The sequence below is a fragment of the Hyaena hyaena genome, unplaced genomic scaffold, assembly GCF_003009895.1.
Source record: "Hyaena hyaena isolate Hyena2069 unplaced genomic scaffold, ASM300989v1 scaffold_298, whole genome shotgun sequence".
NCBI classification, from domain to species: domain Eukaryota; kingdom Metazoa; phylum Chordata; class Mammalia; order Carnivora; family Hyaenidae; genus Hyaena; species Hyaena hyaena.
In genome coordinates, this window is record NW_024080927.1 from 202048 (window position 1) to 224594 (window position 22547).

Genomic DNA, 22547 nt, shown 5'->3' on the forward strand with positions numbered 1-22547 from the left:
ATGGATCTACATGTGTATTTTTTGCCAGTATCACAGTATTTTAATTACTATTGCTTTGTAATATAACTTGGACTGTGGAATTGTGATACCTCTAGTTTTTTCTTTTTCAAGACTGCTTTGGCTATTGAAGCAAAACATTCAACATCATATGTCATATCAATAGGAGAAAAAATAAAACCCATATGATCCTTTTAATAGATGCAGAAAAAGCATTTGACAAAGTACAACATTCATTCATGATAAAAATCCTCTGCAGGGTAGGTCTAGAGGGAACACATCTCAATCTAATAAAGGCCTTATATGAAAAACCCACAGCCAATATCATATTCAATGGTGAAAAACTAAGAGCTTTCCTTCTAAGGTCAGAAATAAATGTAACCACTTTAATTCAACATAGTACTGGAAGTCTTAGCCACAGCAATTAGATAACCTAAAAAAATAAAAGGTATCCAAATTGATAAGTAAAACTTCCCCTATTTGCAGATGACATAATACTATGAACATACCGAAAACCCTACAGATTCTACCAAAAACTACTGATAAATGAATTCAGTACATTCACAGGATATAAAATCAGTGTACAGAAATCTACTGCATTCCTATACACTTATCATGAAACAGCACAAAGTGAAATTAAGAAAACAATCCCACTTACAGTTGCACCAAAAACAATTAAATATCTAGGAATAAATGTAACCAAAGAAGTGAGACAGCTGTACTCTGAAAACTAGAAAACACTAATGAAAGGGGTGCCAGGGTGGCTCAGTCAGTTAAGTGTCCAACTTCGGCTCAGGTCATGATCTCACAGTTTGTGAGTTCGAGTCCCGTGTCAGGCTCTGTGCTGACAGCTAGCTCAGAGCCTAGAGCCTGGAGATACAGATTCTGTATCTCCCTCTCTCTCTGATCCTCCCCTATTCATGCTCTCTCTCTCTCTCTCAGAAATAAAATTTGTATGGAACCACAAAAGGCCTTTAATAATGAGGTCTTTATCTAGAATGAATTTTTGTGTATGAAATAAATAGGACTCCAATTTAAACTTTTTCCATATGCAGGGGTGTCTGGGTGGCTTATTTGGTTGAGTGTCTGACTCTTGATTTCAGCTCAGGTCATGATTCCAGGGTCTTGAGACTGTATCCCATGTTGGGCTCTGAGCTGTGCACAGAACCTAACTAAGATTCTACCCCTCTTCCCTGCTCATGCGCTCTCTCTCTCTCTAAAATTAAAAAAAAAAAATCTTTACCTTTTTTTTCCATATGCATATCTAAGTACCAGTTTTAAAAAAGTCCCTCCTCAGGCCTCTGCTCTGTAGAAGCACTTCAATAAAGAATCAAGTTTCTAGATCCATGTGAAAGTGAATCTGGGTTTGCTATTGTTTTATACTGGTTTTACACTATTCTAATATTAAACTGTTTTAATCACTATAGCTGTACATAAAGAAATCAGGATATCTTATAGATCAAGTCCTCCTACCTTGACCTGGTTCTTGAGAAATGTCTTGGCTATTCTTAATCCTTTGCATTTCCATATATATTTTAGAAAAGACATGTAATTTTGAGCTCTGCAATTTCTAATCAAACTGGTAAAATACCCACAAAATGAATCCAGATCATGGTTCTGAATGGGGACAATTTTAACACCCTACTTCCTACCCCAGGGACACTAGGCATAGACATTTCCGGTTATCACAAAAGGCAGGGATACTACTGGTATCTAGTGAGTTGAGTCCTAGGAGATGCTACTAAACATCCCACAATGCATAGGACAGCCCCATAACAAAGAATTATCCCATTCAAAATATAATAGTGCCATTGTTGAGAAACTCTGTCCCTAATAAATCAAGGGGTAAATCTGTATGGGCCCATTAAAGGGTAGGAAACATCTACCAAAAGCAATGATTTAGTTATAGAAAAACTGAATTGCAATGTGTCAAATAAGATTAACCCCAACTCATTAAAAAAAAAATCACATAACCTGCATATAAAAATGGCTTACCTTCCTGTTCTTTATAGCAGGGCAGTTTGCAAGAAATTTACCAAAGGGGTTGTCTTTAAAATATAAAATTATAAAGAAATAAGATCTATCTAGAATGAATAAATAAAATAAATAATCTCCTAGAAATCAGTAAGAAACAACCCAATAGAAAAATGGGAAAACAACTTAAATAGGCAATTCACTGAAGAGGATATTCAAATACCCAATAAACATATAAAAAGAGGGGCACCTGGGTGGCTCAGCTGATTAAGCATCCCTATCTAACTGTTGATTTTGGCTCAGGTCATGATCTCACAGTTCCTGGGATTGGACTCCTGGGATCAAGCCCCGAGTTGGGCTCTATGCTAACAGTACAGAACCTGCTTGGGATTCTCTCTTTCCCTCTCTCTGCCTCTCCCCTGCTCACACAGTGCACTCTCTTTCTCTATCAAAAATAAATAAATAAACTTAAAGAAATGGGAACTCCCAAACACTGCTGGTGAGAATGTAAGAAGATAATACCACTTTGGGAAACTGTCTGTAAGGTTCTTAAAAAGTTAAATGTAAGTGATCTAGTCATAATATTTCTAAGTATTTAGCCAAAAAACCTGAAAGCATATTTCCATAACAAAGACTTATACACAAATACTCATAGTGCTTTATACGTAATAGCTTAAAAATAAAAACTCAAATATAAATCAACAGGAGACTAGAAAAACTATCTGTAGTACATCCATACAATAGGATATTACTTAACAATAAAAAGGAAAAAGTGTTTATACATGCAACAACATGGATGAATTTCAAAAGAATTATGTTAAGTGAAACAAGCTAGATAAACTAACTATGATTCCATTTATATAAACCCCAGAAAATGCAAACTAATCTATATTGACAGAAAGGAAATCAGTGGTTGTTTGGAGAGAGTGGGTCATGGAGGATTGGGAAAGAGAGATAATAAAGGGAAATGAAAAAACTTTTGAAGGTGATGGATATGTTCACTATCATGATGCTGGTGAAAGTTTAATGAAGGTACACCTATTTCAAAATTTATCAAAGTGTACCATGTCTGTGTATAGTCATGTCAGGTATATTTCAATAAGGCTGTTTTTAAAAAAAATACAGGTTGTATAGGGGTGCCTGGGTGACTCAGTCAGTTAACTGTCTGACTCTTGATCTCAGTTCAGGTCATGGTCTCGTGGTTTGTAATTTCAAGCCCCACATCAGGCTCTGTGCTGAAGGTGTGGACTCTGCTTGGGATTCTGTCTCTCCTTCTCCCTGCCCCTCCCCACTGTGCATGCGCTCTCTCTCTCTCTCTCAAATAAACATAAAATTTTAAAAAAAAGAACAGGTTGTATATAAAGATAAACCAGAGTTCCTGTAATTATCTCAAAGTGAATTCCATTCATTCATGCAACAAATCTTTATCTAGTACCTACTATAAGCCAGGCACTCTGGTAGGCACTAAAGATAGAATGATAAGCAAACTGACATGGTCCCTGACCTCATGGAGTATATAGTCTGCTAGGGGAAGCAGAGATTGATAAATGATGCACAAAGACATATGGATAATACAAACTATAACAAGTACTATAAAAGAAAGGTATACAGTGAGAGGACAGAATACAATAGGAAACCAAATCTAGTCTGATAGAAAGGTCAGTATGGCTCCTTTGAGGAAGTGATGTTTAAGCTGAGACCTAAAGGAAAAGTAGGAAAACAAACTGAAAATGGGATTTTTCTCAGAAGAGACATTATAAGAAAAGGCTCTGAGGCAAGAGAAAACATGATCCTCTTAAGGAATGGAAAGAAAGTCAAAAAGGGCTAAGGATCAAAATAGTGTAGACAACACTGGGGCGCCTGGGTGGCTCAGTTGCTTAAGCATCTGACTTCAGCTCAGGTCATGATCATGCAGTTTATAGGTCTGAGCCCCACATCTGGCTCTGTGTTGGCAGCTGGAAGCCCGGAGCCTGCTTTGGATTCTATGTGTATGTGTGTATGTGTCTCTCTTCCTCTGCCCCTCTGCTGCTCACACTCTTTCTTTTTCTCTCTCTCAAAAATAAGTAAACATTGGGGCACCTGGGTAGCTTAGTCAGTTGAACATCTAACTTTGGCTCAGGTCATGACCTTGGAGTCCGTAAGTTCAAGCCCCACAGTGGGCTCTGTGCTGACAGCTCAGAGCCTGGAGACTGCTTCAGATTCCGTGCCTCCCTCTCTCTCTGGCCCTCCCCTACTCATGCTCTGTCTCTCTCCCTCAAAAATAAATAAACTTAAAAAAATTTTAAAACATAAATTAAAAAAAAATAGCATAGGGGCGCTTCAGTGGCTCAGTTGGTTAAGCGTCCAACTTCAGCTCAGGTCATGACCTCACAGTTCATGGGTTCGAGCCCCACACTGGGCTCTTGCTGACAGCTTGGAGCCTGGAGCCTGCTTCAGATTCTGTGTCTCCCTCTCTCACTCTGCCCCGACCCCGCTTGTGCTCTCTCTCAAATGTAAATAAACATTACAAAAATTTTTTAATTGTTTAAAAAATGATCACCTCTCCAGCATGAATTCAACCACTTCTTCCTCATTCCTAACATAATCATACTTTAGTTCAAATAGCTATCCTCCTCCACACAGTCATGTGTTTTAACGGACCATGACTCCAACCTTGATTTTAGAAGTGGATACTATTTAGACTTAAATCAGTCATAACAACCTCTTTCTTCCTACCAGAGATTAAAGAATGGCATGAGTGATAATAGTAAAAGAAGTTAATGCATGCTCTAAACAAGAGATGGTAGTTGGCACTAAGGAGGTATCAATGGAGATAGAGGTTTGCATGGAGAAATATGGAAGAACACAGTATATGGGATGTCTCCTAGATTTTCAGCTTAGGCAAAAAATGGTTAACCATTCCCATATACTCAAAGCCAAAGAAATATTTTAAAAAATTAATAATCTTGGGGTGCCTGGGTGGCTTAGTCGGTTAAGCGTCCGACTTTCGCTTAGGTCATGATCTTGCGGTTCGTGGATTCGAGCCCTGCGTTGGGCTCTGTGCTGACTGCCAGCTCAGAGCCTGGAGCCTGTTTCAGAGTCTGTGACTCCCTCTCTCTCTGACCCTCCCCTGCTCACGCTGTCTCTCTCTCTCTCTCTCCTAGAAATAAATAAAACATTAAAAAAATTTTTATAAAAAATTAATAATCTTGTGATAGTATACTTTTATCTTTTTTTAAGTTTATTTATTTAACTTTAGGATAGAGCAGGGGAGGGACGGAGAGAAGGAAAGAGAGAGAGAATCCCAAGTAGACTTTGCACTGTCAGCACAGAGCCCAAAGCAGAACTCAAACCCATGAACCATGAGATCATGACCTCAGCCAAAATCAAGAGTAGGATCTTTAATAGACTGAGCCACCCAGGTGCCTCTTAGTATACTTCTCGTAAATAAATCTAGTAAGAACTAGTTAAGGATCATATTTAAAACATACCTGATTCTCTACTCAGCCTTAAAAAAAGATGAAATCTTGCCATTTGTGACAACACGAATGGACCTAGAGGGTATTATGCTAAGTGAAGTAAGTCAGAGAAAGACAAAAACCACATGATTTCAGTTATATGGGGAATCTAAAAACCAAAACAAATGAATAAATAAACAAATAAAAAGCAGAAAGAGACCCATAAATACAGAGAACAAACTGATGATTGCCAGAGAGAAGTGGGATATACAGGCTTCCAGTTACAGAATGAATATGTCACAGGGATAAAGAGCACAGCATACGGAATCTAATAGATGGTATTACAATAGCATAAGGTGACAATGGTAGACACACTTGTGGTGAGCACACAGTAACACCTAGACTTGTTGTAATCACTATGTATGTAATACAGTATGTCAACTGTACTTCAATTAAAAAAAACCTAATGTACATTTAAAAAAAAAGCCTCAGCTAGGATATACTGGCCTCAGAAGTTCAAGCAAATTCATAAGGATGAATGAATGACGCTAACTGATTTTTGTCTTACAATACATATCAGTATATTTTTTTAAACTCTAACAATACAGACTACAAATAAGATCAATTTCTAAGTACCATTTATTGTGGATTGCCTTCTTCAAAAAATGATTTAAACTAGCAAAATGTCTGAATAAATTAAAAGTCAAGCCAAGAATAATACAGTTCAAGGATATCTGACTACTCTGTGTGTTATCTTAAATAATCCCAGAGAATTAGGTGGAGATACATAATCCATTATGCTCACCAAATTTACCTTAGATAAATCTCATAACAGTAATAATTAAGGCTACTACAGACACCAAGAGAGACAGGGAAAGTATAAACTACCTTGACAAGTTGATGAAGTGCCATATCTTTCTAAAGGTGGTGTACTTGGACTGTTGAAATGATGTGAAGTTCCTTGTTTCAAGTCAATGTTTGTAAAATTCTTTGAATGGCATGCACAACAGCATGACGATGGTACTTCAGCTTTTTTACTTAAGCTTTTGTCCACCGGCTTCCCTAAAAATGAAAGAATCTGAATTTGTAATAGTTCTAATTTAAAAAACATTAATTTTCTTCTTCACCTAGGATGAGCAAGCACCCAATTTGCCCAGGATTGGGAAGTTTCCTAGGATACAAGACTTTCCGTGCTAAAACTAGAAAAGTACCTGGGCAAGTTGGTCACCCTATCTCCAGGATCAAATTACACCAGGCAAAAAACACTTATGTCAGAAATACTTACAGAGATGTTATCATCAATTTACATAATTTGCAACAATCTAAGTCAAAGATTAATATTGTTAACCACTTGAGTACTCATTTATCTCAGGATTTACTAAAATATCAAGCAGGGAAGGTTAAAATAAAGACCTAAAGTATATTCTTAGCCACTGCTATTTCCTTAAACGAAGAAATTGGAAGCTCAATACATTAAATAACGTAAACACATAGGGGTTAAGTCATTCCACTTTATACGTCAATTTCAAATAGAAACATGTTCCATGGTGTATCAATTCTGATACATGTATTAAAATATACTTAAGGTCAATATTCGAACTAAATAAAACAGGTGATTTTTAATACTTAAACTGAATACAAAATTGTAATAGGCTTACATTGTGTGCCTACATGTATAAATACACAATTCATAGACACACACACACACAAAAAGTGAATAATTATTCTCTACAAGCAGTAATGAGACATTATTCCCAAATAATGGGAAAATAATGTCATTACTGCTTATACTACATAAATACTACCAATTCTACTTTTCAGTCTCCCATTAAAATTTTAAGCTATTAACAGATTATCTCATTTTTCCCCAATGACTATCAGTAACAATCAGAATGAACAACAAAAGTTATAAAATATTTACTGTTTCCTTTTAACAGCCTTATCAGTAGATTTCCTTTCAAAAGACATACACACACACACACAAATACATATATACATACCTACACACACTCGTGGTTAACTTTAAATTCTCCTAATACTTTGTCAAATCCATTTAATTATGTAACTAAAACATATCCAATACTGCATTTTGGATTCATTATGCATATTAGCTAATCTTTTATAAAAGCAAATGTTACTAGGCCTTTGTTAGCAAATAAAATGAAAGTAATGGAAAATAATATGGATTCACGAAAACAATATTACAATAAACTTTTGCTTATCTGGCTTCCAAACAAGTTGAAAAATCAATTAGAATGTTTCCTTTATATATTCCATGTTCTAATGTTATGAGGAAGGGATATTAAACAAATACATAAAGGATTTACTCAAAGCAATTATTTGATATATTACAGCATCATTACAGGCCAATCTCTTGCATCTTTCAAATACAAATTATCATAATCATTTTCATAACGATAACTAAGCATTCCAAGATTTCTATGCATACTCTGAATCTTCAAATAAAGGACTACATTATGTTCAAAACTGTTTTAGAATTAACTGAACATATCTGGCTCTACTGAAACTCTTTTGGACGATATTTAACTTATAAAGAAATATCTTAAAAGAGAATCCACACTTAAATTAGCTAGAACATGGTTGAATAATTCTGGATAAAAAGTACTTTATTAAAATGTTTTTTTCACGTCCCAATAAGGAACCTAGAAATATCAACAACTACTTACCATTAAAAGATTGTTGCCATGCTAAAGCAGAACAAAGTAAGGCTACACTTTTCCCACTTCCTGTAGGGCTCTCCAGTAAACAATGTTGCTTACTATTTAATCCTCTGACAATCTATGGACACAAAAACAATGCAAAAATCAATAAGCAATTTACTTCATAGGGTTTCTCTCCAAGAGAAGTACAAATACAGTAACAATGAGAAGTAAGGCTGCACCTCAGGGAGCACAGCAGTAACAGAAGCGAGAACCCGTATTTAGTTCAATCTAGACTTTATTCCTTTATATTTCTCCCTAAAATTATGATGGTCCGAAAAGCACAGCAAGCAAAAAAGAAATGAAAAAAAGCAATTTGTGCCTTAATGGTTTCTGTAAAACTAAAATACAGTTCATGAATATTTTTGATGAAAACAATGAAGGCTACTGCTTATGGGAACGTAAATTGTTATAATCACTTTGGTATCCTTTGTTATTTTTTTTTAAAGTTTATTTATTTTGAGAGAGAGAGAGAAAGAGAGAGAGAGAGAGAGAGAGAGAGAGAGAGAAAACACGCAAGTGAGGGGAGGGCAAAAAGAGGCAGAAAGGGAATCCCAAGCAAGCTCCACACTGGCAACATGGAGCTTGAATTCACGAACTGTGAGATGGTGACCCGAGCTGAAACCAAGAGTTGGATGCTTAACCAACTGAGCCACCCAGGCACCTCTATACACTTTGTACAGAAATTAATGATTCCTAATAAAGTTGGAGATACTCAACTCTAGCATATACATATAAAACTTGTATATACTCCACAAATTTTACCCACAAGAACACAAGAAAACATGTATAATAAAGTTCACAGCAACACTGTTTATAATTGATAAAGAATGTAAACAACTTAAAAGTCTATCAAAAGGAAAATGGACTAAAAAATTCTGGTATATTCATATAATGGAATACTATATAGCATGTAAAATGGATTAACAATCAACAGGCCTACATCTTACATATGTAAAGCAAAAGAAATAGTTCTGCAGAAAGATAGTTATATCATTATGTAACTTTTAAAAATATGTAAAGTAATACTCTATTACTTGTAAACAAGGTATATGGTAAAATATTAAGATTTAACAAAGTTGAAAAGTTGGTTTCCTTAAGTTTGCATATTAATTTTCTATATGAACAATCTCAAAAAAATATACTAGTCTGTATAACAGATAGCAAATACTTCGTAGAGAGCAGTAATTCTGCAAAGTAAATAGAAGTTCCAAATGAGCTGAGAACATTTTTCAGAATGTTCTCCTTTGCCTCCATTATAACCATCGATATACATGGTTTAGCAGTAATAAGTATTATTTTTCCAAAGGTTAGATGTTCTTCAACGAACCAGGCAAATATTTTCAATCCATTTACTATCTGAGAAAATGAATGTAGCCTTATGAATTATAAACATATGTATCTTAATAAAGACTTAAAATAACTACTGATAAATACTTACAGGGGGCGTCTGGGTGGCTCCATAGGTTGACCGTCTGACTTTGGCTCAGGTCATGATCTCAGTCGGCGGGTTTGAGCCCTGCATTAGGCTTCCTGCTCTCAGCACATAGTCCACTTGGGATCTTCTGTCCCCCTCTTTGTCCCTCCCTCACTCACGCTCTTTCTCTCTCAAAAATAAATAAAACATTGGGGTGCCTGGGTGGCTCAGTCAGCTAAGTGTCCAACTTCAGCTCAGGTCATGATCTCACGGTTCATGGGTTCAAGCCCCGCGTTGGACTCTGTGCTGACAGCCAACTCAGAGCTTGAAGCCTGCTTCAGATTCTGTATCTCCCTCTCTCTCTGGCCCTCCCCTGCTCACACTGTCTCTCTCTCTCTCTCTCTCTCTCTCAGAAATAAAAAACATTTAAAATTAATTAATTAATTAAAACATTAAGAAAAAATACTTACAGAATTCATCATAGCAAGCTGCGATGGGTAAGCTTTATAAGGAAAGGTAATTTTCACCCCACCAATTGTATATTCAGACATCGAAGACATCATGCTTTATTGTTTACTTCAGATTCCTAACTGCAACAGAAAGGAAAATCAATATTGAAACACTACCATTCAAAAAAAAAAAAAAAACAACTAGATATCCAACATTAGGACAGGTATCTGGAAATAAAAATTGGAATAAATGTTTAAACAAAACAAATTAAGGTAAAAGAATTTCCTAGTCTTATAAATACAACGGTTGAGAGCATGCCTTGGAATCTGTCAAATGTGGATTTTTATCCATACTCTGCCAAAGCTGTGGACTAGGAGTTAGAAAGTATAGGTTCTAGACCAGGTTCGGAAAACAACTCAGATATGTTATCTTGATCAGTTTTCTTCACTTCTCTAGACTGAGATCCTTATCTGTAATAACAATGGCCTGACACTTAGTAGGTGCCCAATAATTCTTATTTAAAGGTCATTGGGGTAAAATGAAAAGAAGATGAGTTTTGGAGTAAGGCAAACCTACAGCTGAATTCCTCTGTGTGAATCATTTAAGCTCTCAGAGCTTATTTCTTCATCTGTGAAATGGAAATAATACCAGCCACCTGATCGGGTTTTCATGAAAATTAGCCAGGTGCTGAATTAAGAATAATAATGTACAAATGTACCCAAACTTCAGTATCTGACACAGAGGAAATGATCTACTTTAAACCACCTTTTCTTAACCTACGACAGATATAACTCAGAAACTGTGACCTCTTGATATGGCACACAGAAGTTTCTGAGGCATGACTGAATTTTTCCGAAGAGGGTCTATAGACTTCTCATTCCCAGAAATATATCCTAAGGAAATAACTGAAAAGGGGGCGGGGGTGGGGGAAATGATATACAGTGGTATCACTCTGCAATAGTGAAAACAAATAGTAAACGCAAACTGGGGATGGAGGGATGGTTGAAATAACAATGGAATCGATTAGAAAACCAATTATAACCTTAACCACAGCCTATATGTTCCAAAAGAAGAACCACTATCCTAAAGTATTTTCCAGTTCTAAGATTTTGTGATTCTGTGAAGCTCTGAGAATGAAATTTGGTGGAATCTAACCCCTTAATCTGAACCAACAACTCAAAGCTGGCCTAGTTACCCCTGCTCCAGCTGTGGCAACAGGCAGCTCAGAATGGGAGTAGCTTCCCACAGACACTGCGTAAAGCAAACAAACAAACAAACAAACAAAAAACACCACACCACAATTATCAGCCTGTCGCCCCCGGCCGCCTTACGGGCCTCCGCTCCCATTAAGGAAGGGCAGGCTCCCCTTCTCCCCACGTTTCCGTCCTCATACTTTGCTCTTCCCTCAGCCCGTAGAGATCCCAGAGGCTCTGGCGACCCAGTCAACACCCACCGGCCAGCAAGGAGGTTGGGCGAAAACGGAAGCCGACTTCCCGCAAGTTTCGCGTACTTCCCCGCACGGGAGACAGACTTGCCTGTTCTGGGGAAAACCGAAGCAACGCCGACAAGGCTCCGATTCACGGAAGAAAAGGAAACCGATATCCGCCAAAAAAAAAAAAAAAAAAAAAATACAGTGGAGCGCTGACAAGGAAGAGAGGTCACGAGCCTCCTTCTCTCCCTCAGTAGGCTGCTACCGCCCGTGCCCGGTCGCGGCCTCGGGGTTGCCCGAGCTTTCCTCTGCCCCTCAAGCGTCCGCTCAACAACGCTCTCCCGGACGAATTCCCGCCTCCCACCCCCTTGACTCCCGGCATCCAATCTCCGGACGAGCTCAAACAACCAATCAGACGCCAAGACAAGAAATGAAACAACCAATCCTGGTGAGAGGTTGAAGGGGACGAGGACTCTGGCACCCAATGGAAGCCTCCACAGTAAAAATAGACACAAGGTAAGTGGCGGCACCGGAAAGCGAACTTCCGAAGCGTGAATGACTCTTCCAAATCTCAGGGATTTAAAGGAAAAGAGTCCTCTCTGTTTGACTTTTTGAAACCGGTGGTTTAACCTATGTTACAGCTTTCTAGGAAACTCAGAATTGTATTTTTAAAGTCTGTAGACTAACATAGAGGAAACACCTTTAAATTTTGCCGAGTTCCCTGAGCATTCATCAGTGCCACTCAATTCAAATTCGAACCCTACAAGTAGCCAGGCTATCGAAAAGATTGAGGCGGGAATCGCCAGACTGAGCCAAACCGGGTATCTCAAAATATTCAAGGCTTTCTCGGATACCAAATTAAACCAGAAAAACGCTCTCCAGGCCTTCCAGCATCAGATAACTTCATCCTCTATTAAGGCTCATCCACCTTCTGGCCCTCTAAAGACCAGTTTATTCTTCTTTGCCAAGAAGTACACTTGAAGTTCCTCGAAAGTAGGTTAATCATGATCTCTCTGAATTGTTATTTTTAAAAAGTTCTGTATAGTCTCAACTTGGTTAAAATACTACTGTCCAAAAAGCAAAACCTAAGCCATTTTCTCAAATTCGTGAAACTGGTTTGGGAGAGAGGTTTGCTGCAGGAGAGAGGTTTGCTGCAAGAGGGAGCAAAGGGAAGTAAGCTGATTTGTTTGCCTCACTTTCATTTTTACTACATCATCCCCAAGTGACAATACTTACAGTCATGAAAACAAATTCTACTCTTTTAGTTCTCTCAGACTCAGAAATTTATCCCAAATAATCTAAAATTAAGAAAACTTATATTATTTGATATAATTGATATTACCTCAAATATCAATTGATATTACCTCAATTGATAATAGTGCCTATTTGTAACACCGAAAAAAAACTTCCCAGTAAACTTCCCAGTTTAGTATCATAAACTTGCCAGTAGAGTAATAGGGAGATGGTTATAATACACCAATTCAAACATCATGAAGCCAATAATTATAAAACTAAATTATAATTATAAAAATTAAACTTGCAAAAAACAATTCCATATAAAATTAAATGAAAAAAGCAGACTCCTAGCCTATTATAATTCTAACACTAATTCTATTATATGACAAATATGTGTGCATAAGCAAAGATGAAGGGAAAGTACAAAAAATGTACTGTTAAGACAGTGGAATGAAGGATATTTTAAAAAGTCCTTAAAATACCTTCAAATTGCTATTCTGCATTTATAAATTTTTAATTTTTCTTAATTTAAAATATTTTTAAAATATCCAATATATTAAGTAACTCCTCCAAGGTAAGGATTCCGATTTTCCGCTCCTAAATTCCTAAGGCTCTCAACTGTCTATAACCTTGTAGTGTCATTTGATGTATGTGGTCTTAACAGAAAGGGATACACAAAAACTCTATAGAGCCAGAAACCCCTAGAGTCCAGTACCTTGAAATATCCTTTTCGAGTTAGCTGCAGTGAAATGAAACACAAAAAACTACAAGTTCATTTGATAAAGAATATGAATGTTTATAAACCAATATTCAAAATAGTTGCACACATCTGTTTTCACTTGAATAAAAAAAATCACTGTGACAAATCTTATAACCTTAACTTAAAATACATGAATATTAACATTTACTAATATATTTACACATTTTATTTACATCATCAACAAATCTGATGAAAAACAGCATATGTTATTTTAACACAGCAGGTTTTGACCAGTCTGAAAATTGATCCAGGAATGTGCACTGCATTTAGTTAGAAAACATTTCAACCTTTTCTGAACTCCTAGAAGTTACCTACTCACACAAAATATTCCAAAGCCTCTGTTTAAAAACTAAACAAAACAAAACAGGAGCAGTCGTATTTAATCTTAAAAGACTATAAAACTGCTTTGTTTAAAAATATGAAAATTTTATGGTATTTTTTAAGTGTATGCTTTTACTTTTTGCATCAAAAGTACTTAATTGAACATTAAGCATCTAATAAAAGTTATAAATATTCTATCATCTGTGACACTGTGTACTTCATGATTTGAAACAACTACAAATTAGTTCTCATATAATACCCTTATGAGGTAGGGCCAGTAGTAATCCCATTTTACAAAGGAGGAAAATGAGATGTGCCTATATGCTAGTGAAAAGACTGAAGTTAAATTTCTTTTCTTAAAAAACACACTTTCTTATTAGCCTACCCAATTTATTTTACAAGTGAAGAGGTCTGCTTCAAAACAGGGTACTGGAGAGGTTGGGAAGAATGTGTCATTCAGGTATTTCTCAGAAAGCAAAGTACCCTCTATGTTGGATACTTAATTAAGGGGGAAAAAATCAGGATTATGGGTTACCTGAATGCATCTACCTAATCAATGGAAATTACTAACAAAACTTCAAAATCTTTCAACAACATTGTACTTTATGGTTTTTAATTTTTCCTGAGGTCGAAATACTGTTTATTTTTTTATCAGAGATCCTCTAATATTAAGATGTGAATTATAATCCTGATGGTATACCAACAGCTCTTTAACCTAGTGTGTTTTACTGCTCTAAACTTTAATTAGATACCAATGTATTTCCCACCATTGACCACTAGGTAAGTTAGTAAATCATTATAAAAAAAAAAAAACAAAAAAAACCTAAATGAGATCTCTTTTTGGGTTCATCTTTGCACAAAGATGTTTCTGTAAACACTTTTAAACCAGTATCTTAAAATTCCAAATTATTCAAGTATCTTTTAAACATATGTCTACATATTAGTAAAAATTGAAGCAAATATGTAAAATCTTAAAATTCTCATCTGTAATTCCATGGAAATCATTTACAAAAAGCTATTTGCCATCTTTAAAGCCTTCTCAATATTATTTCTTGAGAAGCAGAACTCCATCTTGCATTACTATTACTTGCATTGCAAGTTTCAGCAATTTCTATTGGGTATTTAAACTAATTTTTCCTGAATTCTCCCTTCCCTTTTTCTCCCTCTCATCATTGCATCATTGTCACACTGTTACTAGTGGACAGTCACACACTAGGACTACCCAGACTCATCTTTATAAGAAATTAAGTTAAAGGCATGGCACCTTTTTCCTCATTGCAAACGCTAAATACAAGGCCAAATTTACCTTCTAGTAAGGAGTTTCTTAAATGTGCTCCCAATAGGGGAGAAAAAAAAAAAAAAGCTCTGCTGCTACAATATAAACATACAGCAAAGTAGATCCAAAGAACTGCCAATCAAATACAAGCAAGCATAATTCTTAAGAGAGTTCTAAATTATATTCATGTTGAACTGAATCGTTTAATGATTCCAAGACGTTACTGTTCCCATTCAGTTTAGAGTTGTTGTAAGATGCAAATTTGTATTGAGTATATGCAGCAATAGGCTTCTTTTTTCTTTACTTTTTTTTTAAATTCCACTAACACTCATGTTTATTATTTCAATTATTGTGCTTTCAATACAATGACAGAGCTGTACATCAGGATCCATACTTCCAGTGTCCCCAGATCCATTTTTATACGATAGATCTTTACAGATTCCAGACCATCCACTTGGTTTCTCTTTTATTTGTTGAAGACCTAAAAATATAAGGAAAAAAATAAATGAAGGCAAGGAATCTGGAAAGGATCTTGGCCTTTTTCTTTGATATATTAAAACAACTTTGAAAAAAAAAAAAAAAACAACTTTGAAAATAAACAACTACTTACGTGTAATAATTGGATCAATGTCTCTTGTCTGAGTGGCAACATCAGAGGCACAGACTTGCCCTATTTGGATCAGCAAAGACATAATATCCTCATACAATGGAGGAAATGCTCGACAAAAAGAGACCAAACTTGGCAGAGTTGGCATGAAAAAAGCATAACGCTTAGCCTGCGTTAAAACTGTTGGAAAGAAGTTAAACAACTTTTTACTTTGCAGACATAAATTCAACATACATGGCCTATTAAATATATTAAGCACCATGCTCTGTGCTGAGAATACTAAATTTTCTAAGACAGGCTGATCCCTGCCTTCAGGGAGTTTACAGTCTAATAGTCAGCCATCATCCAACATATAGATTCTTATTCCCAAGCACTGTGTGAAGTGCATTACTAGCATTATTTAATTTAATTATCATAGTTTTATGAATGAGGAAAGCATTAGGATAATGCCTCTTTTATCAAGGAGAAAAACTCTTAAATAAACCTTAGATTAAGAAACATGTGGGGCACCTGGGTAGCTCAGTTGGTTAAGTGTCTGACTTCAGCTCAGGTCATGATCTCACAGTCCTTGAGTTTGAGTCCATGTGAGGCTCCGTGCTGACAGCTCAGAGCCTGGAGCCTGCTTCTGATTCTGAGTCTCCCTCTCTCTCTGCCCTTCCCTTACTCACACTCTGTCTCTCTTTCAAAAATAAAATAAAAATATTAAAAAAAAAAAAAAAAGAAACTTGTTCAAGGCTACATGCCAGTTAGTGGTGGACTCGGGATTTAACTCAGGCAGTTAAAGCTCTTAACCACTAAAACTAATCATAACATGAGATGGATACAATGAAAAGAAAAATCAATAAAGTAGTATAGGAGCACTAAGAATATAAAATTTACTAAGCTATAACATTAAAAGATTGAATTATAGTTCATATTTTTCTTTTTTAACTAATAATTTATTTTTTAGTTTACATTCAAGTTAGCATATGGTGCAACAGTGATTTCAGTAGATTCCTTAACGCCCCTTACCCATGTAGCCCATCCCCCCTCCCACAACCCCTCCAGCAACCCTCTATTTGTTCCCTATATTTAAGAGTCTCATATGTTTTGTCCTCCTCCCTGCTTTTATAGTTTTTTTGCTTCTCTTCCCTTTTTTTTTTTTTCAATGTTTTATTTATTTCTGAGAGAGAGAGAGACAGCGTGAGCGGGGGAGGGTCAGAGAGAGAGGGAGACACAGAATCTGAAACAGGCTCCAGGCTCTGAGCTAACTGTCAGCACCGAGCCTGACGCGGGGCTTGAACCCACAGTGAGATCATGACCTGAGCCGAAGTCAGACATTTAACCAACTGAGCCACCCAGGTGCCCCTTTGCTTCTCTTCCCTTATATTCATCTGTTTTGTATCTTAAAGTCCTCATATGAGTGAAGTCTTATGATATTGGTCTTTCTCCAACTAATTTCGCTTAGCATAATGCCCTCTAGTTCCATCCATGTAGTTGCAAATGGCAAGATTTCATTCTTTTTGATTTCCGAGTAATATATAGTTCATATCTTTTTTTTTTGTAGAATATACATATCTTTTTTTTCATTTTTTTTTTTACAAATAGTTTATTGTCAAATTAGTTTCCACATAACACCTAGTGCTCATCCCCACAAGTATCCTCCTCCATGCCCATCCCCCACCCCCCCACATCCATCAGTCCTCAGTTTTTGTCAGCATTCAAGAGTCTCTCATGGTTTGCCTCTCTCCCTTTCCCCTACCATTTCCCCCCTTCTTCTCCCCCTTGTTCCTCAGTTAAGTTCCTCCTAATCCTCCTATACGTGCAAACATATGATATTTGTCCTTCTCTGCCTGACTTACTTCGCTCAGCCTAACACCCTCAAGGTCCATCCACGTTGCTACACACGGGCAGATTTCATTGTTTCTCATTGCCATGTAGTATTCCATGGTATAGATAAACCACATCTTCTTGTCCGTTGATGGACACTTAGGCTCTTTCCATGTTTTAGCTATTGTTGAGAGTGCTGCTAAGTTCGTATCTTTTAAAGTAGTTTATTTTCATAGTATCTAACTCTACAAACCAGACAGTGTTTAAAATATTAAGGTAGGTTTTAAAACTCAAGAAAACAACTAATATATTCATCTCTTGTTTATACATTATGATTATATTTGTAATAAATTCTAACTAAGCATTTGTAATAAATTGTAACGTGTCTTTTACTGACATAATTATAATCAGAAAGCAGATCTGATTCTCAATCATAAAATGTGGAAAGTTTATTATATTTACTTAAATCTATATATATTCATTCACAAAATGAAAGATGCTATTTACCTACCTATCCATCTCTCCTTCATGATAAATTACATTTGTAACAGAAAAGTTTTCAAAAGAATAATGAAAAGATGGCATAAATTAAACTATTAGTAACACAGAAAACATCGTGCTACTAAATTCAGAAAAATATGTACTACTTGATGTTAGAAGTTGTTATTGATGCTGTTGGCTACACACCTGTTAGCAAAGTTCCCATGACATTCACAGCTAAGCGAGCTACACTGAGCGACTTTGGTAACGCATACTGGATACATAAATGAGAAAGCAGCTGGATAGCAAAAATCTGCAATACAAAATCAAAATGTTACATGTTTCTGAAGAATCCTTAAGTATTGAACTGTTAAATGTTTGACAACTAAAGACTGGAGGGAGATTAAAATTTTCCTAAAGCTCCAAAATGCTCATTACCTGTTTTTCAAGTTCTGGCTGTGCAATAAGCTCGGGTATGAAATCCAGACAAATGTGCATAGATGGAATACCTGCGACTGTCAGAGGTAAAAGTTCACATGGATAACCCTATCGCAACAAGGAAAGGGGAAAAAGTTAGAAATAAAAAAAACTATAAGCCAAATACAGAGAAAAATACACAGGAAGGTTTCTCTTCCTTTATGTAAAAGTTGCTCAGAAATGTATGGTGCCTTACATATATACTGGCATTTCGCCTTTCTAGTGCACTAAAACAGAGATAAATTAAACATATTAGTCTGAAATAAAATCTAAAATACCTGAATTTCTTTCCTTATTACAGAGGACTATGATCATTTATGTGATCTCCATTTTTTAAATGATCCCTATTAATTTAGTAATCAAACCACTCCCCCTCCCTCAAAAATAAAGTTCAACCATATAAGCATCACTCTTTGGAAACACACCTGAAAGTGAACAAGTTTAGCAATGTTGGGATCAGCAATGTACATCTGGTGTAACAGACAACAGATAAGGCACTGAACTTCTCGAAGGTTACAGAGCAAATTGTCTTCTCCTTCCTCCATTCCCTTATTTGAAGCACTAGTAGTAATAACATTTTGAACATTCCTTAGCAAGCTGTCTGGATTGACACTCTTTGCTTTCTCTTCTTCAGTAGGTAAGCAAATCTCCAAGAGAATCTGGACAGCTGCACTATCCTACAAGCAAATAAAACAGTGAATTTAAGAAATTCCTGAAAATTTTGTTTAAAAAACAAATCTAATTTTGTTTTCACATGAATAAGAAGAGTGGTAAATTAACTGTTCTTTAAAAATAAAAAAAGGGGTACTTTTAAAAGCAGATGTGGGCAATCTATAGGGTAGCAATTCTCACCTTTTTTAGGGTCCTTGTTTAGGACCCTTTTAAGTTTCTGAAGAAAATTACACACCTTCTCTGTATAAACGAACATGTAAATATTATGCTAAGCAAAATAAGCCAGTCAAAGAAAGACTAATACCATATGATTTCACTTATATGTGGAATATAAGAAACAAAACTGGTGCCTGAATGGCTCAGTAGGTTAAGCATCTGACTCCTGATTTTGGAGCAGGTCACGGATCTCACTTATGGTCATGAAACAGAGCCCTGTGGTGGCTCTACACTGGGTGTGAAGCCTGCTTGAGATTCCCTATCCCCATTCTCCCTCTGTCCCTCCCCCTCCCTTGCATGCTTTTCTCTCTCTCTCAAAAAAAGTTAATTAAAAAAAAAAAGATGAGGGGCGCCTGGGTGGCTTAGTCGGTTAAGCGTCCGACTTTCGCTTAGGTCATGATCTCGCGGTTCGTGGGTTCGAGCCCCGCGTCAGGCTCTGTGCTGACTGCCAGCTCGGAGCCTGGAGCCTGTTTCAGTCTGTGACTCCCTCTCTCTCTGACCCTCCCCTGTTCACGCTGTCTCTCTCTCTCCTAGAAATAAAAATTTAAAAAACATTTAAAAAAAAAAAAAAAAAGATGAACACAGGGGTGGGGGTGGGGAAAAGGGAGGCACACCCATAAGAGACTCTTAACTATAGAGAACAAACAGGATTTGCTGGAAGGGAGCTGGGTGGGGGATGGGCTAAATGGGTGACAGGCATTAAGGAGGGCACTTCTGATGAACACTGGGTGTTATATGCAAGTGATGAATCACTAAATTCTATTCCTGAACCCAACATTACACTATATCTTAACTAACTAGAATTTAAATAAAAGCTTTTAAAAAATTAACACGTAAACAAACATGTAATTTCAGGGTAGTCATGTATCACCAAGGTAGATCCATGGACTATAGTTTAAGAACATCTACTAGAAGAGTATTCTGATTCAGTGACATCCAAAACAGGCTCCAAGCAAAAAATAACTTCTACCAGAATCTCCTCTCCTTTCTCTTAAATTCCTATATCTCCAAAGATCCTATCCTGCATTCTCCTCTTTTTCTCACCTGGCTTTTTTTCTCACCAAATAATTAATTCCTCTGAAGATGGTGGTTAATAATTAATACCTTAAAGTCACTTCCTGGGGCACCTGGGTGGCTCAGCTGGTTAAGCATCTGACTTTGGCTTAGATCATGATCTCGGAGTTTGTGAGTTTGAGCCCTGCGTCAAGGTCTGTGCTAAAAGCTCGGAGCCTAGAGCCTACTTCAGATTCTGTGTCTCCCTCTCTCTCACTCCCACTCTCTCTCACACTCAAGAATAAACAAAACATTAAAAAAAAAAAAAGAAAAATAGCCTAATTAAAAAAAAAGTCACTTCCTAAAGCTCTTTTTCCCTTTTAATTTGAAGATAAGCTCTTTAAGGCCCTGGTTTTGCAAGGAAAAGTTCTGCCTTACCATCTATTCCACCTGTACAACTCACTGTTGCTGAGTGTACAAGCTTGAGTGTCATTTCACAGATCAGTAATTTCCTGACAGTGATCTACTCAATGCCCCTACATATAAAGGAGAGCTATAATCACTCTTAGCTAGCAGGAAAAAGTGAAAAAAAAAAAAAAGAAAAAAGAATATATGACATGATGTATCTATCTCTGGAAGATAACCATTACCTGGAATAGAAGAAAACAATTACTTCATCTACCTGCTTTCAAAACTTGATCAGAACATAAGATTAGCCTTACATTATAATCATTTATGAAGTAAGGTCAGCTCTACTTTATAATTATAATTCTTGGGTTGAAGGGTTTTTGGTGTGAGGTTGTTTTGTTGTGTTGATTTGTTGTCTTTTTGTTTGTAGACTCTGGTGCCAGACTGCCCAGGCTTGAATACTAGCTCTGCCGCTTACTAAATGTGTGGCCTTGAGCAAGTGGCTTAACCTCCCTAAATCTTATTTTCCTAATCTATATAAATGGAGATACTACTCCATACCTCACAGGTTGGCTGTAAAGATTAAGTAATATATATATAAAGAACTTAGAATAGGATTCAGCATATAATAAGCATTATATAAACGGTAGCTATAACTATCCTCATTCCCTTAACTGAAACTGAGAGCTAGTTTTATTTTAGAACTCAGAATTCTTTTTTTTTTTAAATAAGCTCTGTACCCAACATGGGGCTCAAAGTCACAACCCCAAGATCAAGAGCCACATTCTCCACCAACAGAGCCAGCCAGGTGTAATAAAAAATACTATATCTTTTTAATGTAATATTATATAATATCTCCAGCAGAGACTAGGGTAGCACACACTACATTCAAACATATTCACATTTCTGCAGCAAAACAATATTCACAAATAAGCGGGATAAGGCCATAAATAGCTTCATATCAATTCAGGTCACAAATGAGATCACATCAGGTCAGGTTTTTCTGTCAACTAAATTAGCAAAAAATGCTTCAGTTTTCATAGCTTTTTGGATTTCTGTATCACAGTAAAGGGACTGTGGATATAATAATAATATATTATTCCAACTCCATTTATTGCCAATGAAAATATTTCAGAAAATATATTTTGGTTCCAGCTTTTTGTTTTTGTTTTTTGGTTGCTCTTTTTTAATTTTATTTTAGAGGGAGAAAAAGCAAGTGAGTGAGGGAGAGGCACAGAGGGAGACAGAGAATCTTAAGCAGGCTCCACACTCAGCACAGAGCCCAACACACAGCCCAACACAGATCCCCATAATCTTGGGATCATGAGCTGAGCTGAGATCAGGACTCAGACGCTTGAGGCACCTGGGTGGCACATAGTTGGCTAAGTATCTGACTCTGGATCTTGGCTCAGGTCATGATCTCAGAATTCATGAGATTGAGCCCCATGTTAGGCGCTGTGCTGACAGCATGGAGCCTGCTTGAGATTCTCTTTGTTCCTATCTCTCTGCCTCTCCCCTACTTGCTCGCACTCTCTTTCTCTCTCTCTTAAAATATATAAATAAAAGCTTTAAAAAAAAGGCAGACACTCAACTGACTGAGCCACCCAGGCACTCCTCAGAAAATATATTTCCAAATAAGAAAACACTTCTACTGGGGCGCCTGGGTGGCTCGGTCGGTTGAGCATCCAACTTCGGCTCAGGTCGTGATCTTGCGGTTTGTGGGTTCGAGCCCCTGTCGGGCTGACAGTCAGCTCAGAGCCTGGGGCCTGTTTCAGTTTCTGTGTCTCCCTCTCTCTCTGACCCTCCCCTGCTCATGCTTTCTAAGAAATAAATAAAACATTAAAAATTTTTTTTAAAAAAAGGAAAAC

At 36.7% G+C, this 22547-nt stretch overlaps 2 protein-coding genes across 3 annotated transcripts in view; both read right to left on the bottom strand.

Annotated features, from left to right (window-relative positions):
- BRIP1 (BRCA1 interacting protein C-terminal helicase 1) overlaps window positions 1–11918 on the bottom strand; it is a 176347-nt gene extending 164429 nt beyond the window's left edge. The window contains 4 exon segments of the mRNA XM_039247334.1: window positions 6297–6470; window positions 8096–8207; window positions 10016–10135; window positions 11449–11918. Coding sequence (XP_039103265.1) covers window positions 6297–6470; window positions 8096–8207; window positions 10016–10108 — 379 coding nt within the window. The 5' untranslated portion in view covers window positions 10109–10135; window positions 11449–11918.
- A 3171-nt stretch (window positions 11919–15089) lies between these two features.
- Window positions 15090–22547, bottom strand: part of INTS2 (integrator complex subunit 2) — a 53871-nt gene continuing 46413 nt past the window's right edge. For both annotated transcript variants that reach the window (XM_039247336.1, XM_039247335.1), the window contains exons 21-25: window positions 18816–19067; window positions 18352–18459; window positions 18121–18226; window positions 15628–15804; window positions 15090–15498 (exon numbers count right to left, since the gene is read on the bottom strand). In XM_039247336.1, the coding sequence (XP_039103267.1) occupies window positions 15329–15498; window positions 15628–15804; window positions 18121–18226; window positions 18352–18459; window positions 18816–19067 (813 nt within the window). In that variant the 3' untranslated portion in view covers window positions 15090–15328. The remainder of the gene's footprint in view (window positions 15499–15627; window positions 15805–18120; window positions 18227–18351; window positions 18460–18815; window positions 19068–22547) is intronic.